The sequence below is a fragment of the Nicotiana tabacum genome, chromosome 9, assembly GCF_000715075.1.
Source record: "Nicotiana tabacum cultivar K326 chromosome 9, ASM71507v2, whole genome shotgun sequence".
In the NCBI taxonomy this organism is placed as follows: Eukaryota; Viridiplantae; Streptophyta; class Magnoliopsida; order Solanales; family Solanaceae; genus Nicotiana; species Nicotiana tabacum.
Window position 1 is genome coordinate 89,221,359 of NC_134088.1, and position 6,780 is coordinate 89,228,138.

At 36.8% G+C, this 6,780-nt stretch overlaps 1 protein-coding gene across 1 annotated transcript; it reads left to right on the forward strand.

Annotated features, from left to right (window-relative positions):
- Positions 1–217: 217 nt before the first annotated feature.
- On the forward strand, positions 218–6,554 carry LOC107767781 (putative late blight resistance protein homolog R1A-3). Its single transcript, XM_075221833.1, is given in 3 exon segments — positions 218–731; positions 3,735–6,007; positions 6,224–6,554. Coding segments are annotated over 2 exon segments (2,706 nt in total). The 5' UTR covers positions 218–287; the 3' UTR covers positions 5,997–6,007; positions 6,224–6,554.
- Positions 6,555–6,780: the final 226 nt, after the last annotated feature.

A 6,780-nucleotide genomic window follows, 5' to 3' on the forward strand; every position in this document is an offset into this window, starting at 1 on the left:
TATATATATATATATATATAACCACTGATAATGACATCCACTAGTTGCTAATATTTTTATGTGCTACATGTTTTGTAAGAAAAAATAAATTGCAGGCTTGGCCGCTGAAAATTACATTAGAATACAAAAAGACCATTTAAATAATTCTGGACGAAGTCAAGTTAAGAAATTATATTGTATGTCCACACTTATGTCTTCCATTCTATATAGACATACAGCTTTAGTAAAGTTAAGAACTCATTGTACCTATATATCCTCTCCATTTACATTCTTGCTTAATTAAGAAAATGGCAGATGTAGCACTGCAATTTGTAGTGGAGACCCTGATGCCTATTATAATTGAAAATTGGAAGCTAATTGGTGGTGCAAAAGAAGATTCTGCACATCTACTAGGAGAACTTAATCGCTTAAAGGCCTTCTTACAAGATGCTGCAAAATATCGTCAAAGCAACAGCGAACAGTGGAAATACTTTATCAAGGAAGTCCAGGTTATGGTATATAAAGCTGAGGGTCTTATTGATAAGCTCCTGGTTAAGGAGAAGCTACACCAAGATAAAAATATACTTATGCAAAACTTGGATGCTAAATATGCCAAAACCGTTTGGGATCTTGCAAAAGAGATTAGAGATGCCCTTGAACAGGTGAAGAAGATTCGCGAAGAAAATCCAGAGGCTTTTCAGGCTAAGCCAATGCTTGATGATCAGCCGGAAATCGTTGCCCCGGGGCCACAGGTATGTATGAAATTATTTCCAACTTTTGATCTCAATGGTTGTGTCTGCGTACACTCTACCCTCGACTACACTCGTAGTTGATCTCAATGGTAGTTATGTATGATCGTTAGCCTATTTTACATTTTCTTTCTAACTACTTTAAATATTTATTTAGTGCACGTACTATTAGAATTGCAATCATAAAAAATAATACTTTTTGCCATTTGATTTTATGCGATGCAATTTTCTTACTAGTTTGTTTCAAATAAAATGACATATTTCTATAGTTAGAAATAATTAACTTTAAACTTCTCAATTTACTGTTAGTAAGAAGCTTCTATAGACACACAACACTTATAGCATACTTTTAACAACAAATTTGAAAAGTTTTTTTTTTCTTCTTAAATTTCATGTCGAGTCAAACTATGTCATATAAATTGAAGCGGAAGGATATTTGATTTTATAACAAATTCAAAAAGGGATTACTTTATACTTTAAATAAACTTAGTTACAATTTAGAATAAGATATAACATAAATTGAATCATAGGTAAAGCACATATGGGTGAGTGTGTATACATATATATACTTGATCACACCCAACTATGCCTTGTAAAAAGGACTAAGCGGTCGCTGCAAATATAATCCGGTTCAAGTCCGGAGTCGAATCCCACAGGGAACTAACCTATTTACTACAACTTTTAACAATGCTAATGATAAACTCAGACAATTTGCGGATGCAAGATTTTTAATAGAGCATAAGTGAAATTTATTTATCTAATGAAAAATGACAACAGAATTAGCAATAATCAAGAATAAGGTTGAATTCAAAGGTAAAAGGATCTAGGGCTATTAATTTTTTCAATTGCCGGACTTATTCCTGATACGTTAGCTATAATCTCGCCGTAATATTCTATGAGGATTATGAGTTCCGGGCTACCGTAATTATCTCTCAATCAATTACGATAATTTACTAGAAGCATTCTCTCGAACTACTCTAGTTAACAATTTATGCAACTCAGAATTATCCCACCAAAGTTTCGTTATCTCTAACCCTGCTTTTAAATTTAAGTAATTAATCTCTTAACTTACCCGAAAGTGATATTGTTCATCAACAATCTAACCAAGTGTTCTTTCTCAAGCAACACAAGATACCAGACACGATTAATCAAAGGTCCCTTCAATTAATCACAACACAACACATAGTTGAACAATCATAGAATAAGAACGACTCAATTATATCTAAACATAGTCAAAACTTCATCCAACAATTGGTTCCATCAACCCTAGATGATGGGTTTAGCTACTCATACTAATGGATAAAAATTCACTATAACAATTCATAATCAACAATGGAAGTAAGAAGAAGAAGATGAAAACTCTTAGGAAATTCTCCGTCTTCTCTCTCTTATTCTTGCCTCCAAAATCTCCTAAAAATAGCTCTCCCTATCTTTTGGGCGAATTAGGCTTCATATAGATTTAGGTTAGTCGCCTTAAAATTACATAATTGCCCCTGAGTTGTTGGCCTTCGTTTGCCCGTCCGCGGTCGCGGATTCGACCACGGATTCGGCCGCGGATTTCAGCCAGTGTTCTGCCTCCAGTGCGCGGTCCAATTCGCGTTTAACTCCGCGGCTGCGCACCTTGAGGGGACCTCCCTGCTTGCTTTTCTCGTTCCTTTTCGACCGGGCTAACCTTCGATTGGCCTTCCACACTCCATATTGACTCCAAAATACTCTTTCGCTTCCTCCTAGCTCGGAGTGGCTCCTGCAAAGTATAAAATTTTTAATTAGAGCATTTTGTTATCTTTTATCATTCAAATATCAATAAAGTGCAGCTAAATTAGAGTATAAATAGTGTCTAAATTGCATAAATATAGCCTACTATCAATACTCACTAATGTTTGTGTTACTCAAGCCGATATTCTCGCTTCTGCTTCGTCCACCACCGCTCGCGCGGAGGCTTCTTTCTTAGGCAGAATGCTCCCCTACCAATGTATTTTTACATCCCACAGCTTCGGCAGATCGCTTAGCCCCGTTTATCTTGGGCGTAAGACTGCTCGATCGGTGAGCTATTACGCACTCTTTTAAGGGTGGCTGCTTCTAGATAAACAAACCTCTTGGCTGTCTCTGCACCCCTACCTCCTTTATCACTGAGCGATCATGCGGGGGCCTTAGCTGGTGATCCAGAATATATAATATATAATATTAAAATATTACTACATAAAGAGGGGCACTATTAATTGCAAGGGCGAAATAGATATTATGTAGGACAGGAGGGGGAAATGACTTTTGTTCAAAAGAGGGAGAATTTGATTTTTAAAGCAAAGTTAAAGGCAGAAAATGATATTTTCACCCTTTCATTTTTGCAATTAAAGGATTGTTCTTAACGAAACAATTTGCCACAGAAGTCAACTGCAAACTAAATGAATTATTTTAAAATCAAAATAACAGCATTTAGAATGAGTCCCATCCAAGTTATTACAGAGAAGTCCCATCCAACAGAATTCACTACAAAGCTCAACCTATTGATCTAAAGAAACCGTGAGTATATTTGCTCACTGTTTGTTATACAGTACTCCCTCCGTTCCAATTTACGTGAACCTGTTTAACTGGGCACGGAGTTTAAAAAAAAATAAAAATTTTTAAAATTTGTGGTCCTAAACAATTCAAAAAGGGGCCAGAGTATTTGTGTGGTTATAAAAGTTTCTCATTAAGGGTAGAATTGTAAGTTTAAGCAAAATTATTTTCAAATTTAGAAAGGGGACATTCTTTTTGAAACGGACCAAAAAGAAAATAGGTTCACTGAACGGATATAGTATTTAGTTTGTAAATTTTACAAAGAAAAAAAAATTAAATCGCTCTATTTGTTATTACTCGCTACATTTTTATATAGAGACATCTCACGGTAGTAAGTATTACACGAAATTAAGAGGTCTTTTTTTTTCTTTAAAAAGAAATTAAGAAGAAAATTCTAATAGTATCTGTTTTATTTTTTAAAATCCAAACCATTTCGATCATCTTTAACAGGATACTTTGTTAGAAGAAAATGAAGTTGTGGGCTTTGACGAGGAAGCGAAAATAGTGATCGAACGACTTGCTAAAGGAATCGATGATTTAGATGTTATCCCTGTGGTGGGTTTGGCTGGACTTGGCAAAACCACACTGGCAATAAAAATCTATAATGATCCTAAGATTTCCTATGAATTTTTCAAGACCATTTGGGTTTAAGTAGGACCACAACATTACAAACCAAAGGAGGTCTTTCTTAGTATACTGGAAGAGTTCACGAAACGCACGACAGAATATCAAAATATGGCTGTCAGTGACTTGACAAACATAATACGTGAATTCATTTTAAAAGGAGGTAAATGTCTCATTGTGTTGGACGATGTGTGGGCGACAGACGTTGTGGATTCTGTGATGAAAGTTTTCCCGGAAATCAGCAATGGCCATCGAATCATGTTCACCACTCGTGACTTGCGTATTGGTAGATATGCCAATCCTGATCCTCACTCATTGAAATTTCTGACGGACAAGGAAAGTTTCCAACTGTTGGAAAAAAGAGTTTTTGGCAGTAATATTAGAAAGTGCCCTGAAGATTTAATAGCACATGGAGAAAGTATTGCTAACCAATGTAGTGGATTGCCACTTGCTGTAGTGGTAATTGCAGGAGCTCTAAAAGGACGTACAAGCGAAAGAGTGTGGCAAATGGTTAAGGACAATGTAGGAAAACACCTTATAAATAAGGATGACCCACAAAGCTGCTTGAAATATGTTGAAATGAGTTATGGTCATCTGCCCGAAGATATGAAGGCGTGCTTCCTGTATTGTGGCGCCTTTCCACAAGGCTTTGAAATTCCTGCTTGGAAGTTGATACGCTTGTGGATTTCCGAGGGACTTATAAACTCCAACTTAGATGGAAGACCCGAGGATATAGAAGAGATTTACTTGAACGAACTTGTCAACAGGAATTTAGTGATTGTAATGCAGAAAAGGGTAGATGGTCAAGTAAAAACATGTCGTCTTCATGACATGTTGCACCAGTTCTGCAAGATGGAAAATGGAGGTCTTTTCAAAGAAGTATGTGAAAAGACTGATCAGCCTGGTACTCTTATTATACCAGATCTAGATACTTCTCGTCGTTTGTGTATTCAACTCTCTCTTTTGAGAGCTTTTATATCCAAAGGACCATCTGCTGAACATGTTACGTCTTTCTTATGTTTTTCCACAAAACAAAAAGAAAGTGAGCAACTGGGCAATATCCGACTCCTCCACAAAGCATTTCCACTAGTTAGGGTCTTGGATGTTGAATCCCTCAAATTTACTTTCTCAAAGGATTTTCAAGAGCGATTTCATTTGAGGTACATAGCTATCTCAGGTGACTACAATGCTCTTCCGGCGTTCTTTGGTAAGTTTTGGAATTTACAAACTCTTATTCTTAATACAAAAGCGTCCACCATTGAAATAAAAGCAGACATATGGAACATGCTACGGTTGAGGCATCTGCACACCAATGTCCCTGCGAAATTGCCCCCTGCTACCCAAACAACAGATGAATCTTCATGCCTACAAACTCTGTCTAAAGTTGCACCAGGAAGCTGCAGAGAAGATGTGCTTGCAAGGGCTTGTAATCTCAGAAAAGTGAGTATTCAAGGGGAAATGGCTGATTTTCTTGAAATTAACAAGGGTGGGTTCAACAACTTTCGAAAACTAAAGTGCCTGGAACAATTGAAGCTGTTGAATGATGTTGGCAGCTCCATGAGCAAAATTCTTCAACTTCCTCCAGCATTTGTCGAGTTCCTACGCTAACTGAAGAAATTAACTTTGTCAAATACAAAGTTTGTTTGGAGTGATGCGAATACACTAGGGCGGTTGGAATGCCTTCAGGTCCTAAAGCTGAAAGAAAATGCATTTAGTGGGACGGCCTGGGATTCAGATGGTTTTAGCCAACTCAAGGTATTGTGGATTGAAAGAGTAGATTTCGAAACTTGGAAAGCTTCAAACCGTTCATTCCAAAGACTTAAGTACCTTGTTCTTATATCTTGTGATAAGCTTGAGGCTGTGCCATTTGAGTTTGCCGGTGTGAGTAGCCTTCATGAGATGACGCTGGAGAACACAAAGAAGGCCAATAAATCTGCAAAAGCTATAGAAGACAGGAAGACACAGATGCAGGAACTGATGCGAAAAGTTGCAGAAAGAAAATCTGGAACAGATAGTCAAGCTCCGAGTTTCAAATTCAAGCTCACTATATTCCCCCCTGAAACAGCTGATTGCATTGCCACAGAGTGAAGTTGAAAAGGGTCAGTCAGTCAAATTCATTTTATTTTGATATGATTTTAAATCTTCATTATGTTTTTCACCAAGTGTGTCTATACATTCATGTTTATCATGTAGGGTAACCGTTATCCTTGGAGATTAGAAAAGGATAGTATCTGCATCTATATGATATGTGTGTTTCATTTGGTAGAATGTATCTGTATGATCACCTAGTCCACTAATTTTCCTCTTCTCTGCAGGAGCTGGGAGCTTGGGGTAATGGAGTATTTGATATGGTGTGCACTTCATGTTTTTCTGCAGTCCAGTCATCTGATGAGGTTGTTCAATAAATTAAGAAAACAAGTTTGTCTTTTATTTATTCAAGCATTCTGAACTTTAAAATTAGTCTGTGTGTGGTTTTGGAGATGTTAAATAAATGTGTTCCACTATCGGCTTGGAACAGTACCCTTCTAATTGGGTTCTGTAGCATTTCCAGTAATCCGATCATGTAGGGGTGTTTTCTTCCTCAGTTGTAAAACTGTTTGCATGTTTCCTATTCTGTTATATATGGTTGTATTTACTTTGTTTCAAGTATTTTTGTTTTGTCGAAAGACATGTTATTACTTATTGCATCCAAATAAAGTGTTGGGTGTCTGTCTTCGCTAAGTTTTTTTTTTTTTTTTGCACGGCTAAAATTTTGTCCATACATTATCCGTGACTATATATATATATATATATTTTCTTTCCACAAACCTGTATATATCATAGCAGATGTGACTACATGGAGGTGGCGGACGTAGAGTACGGTTACGGATTC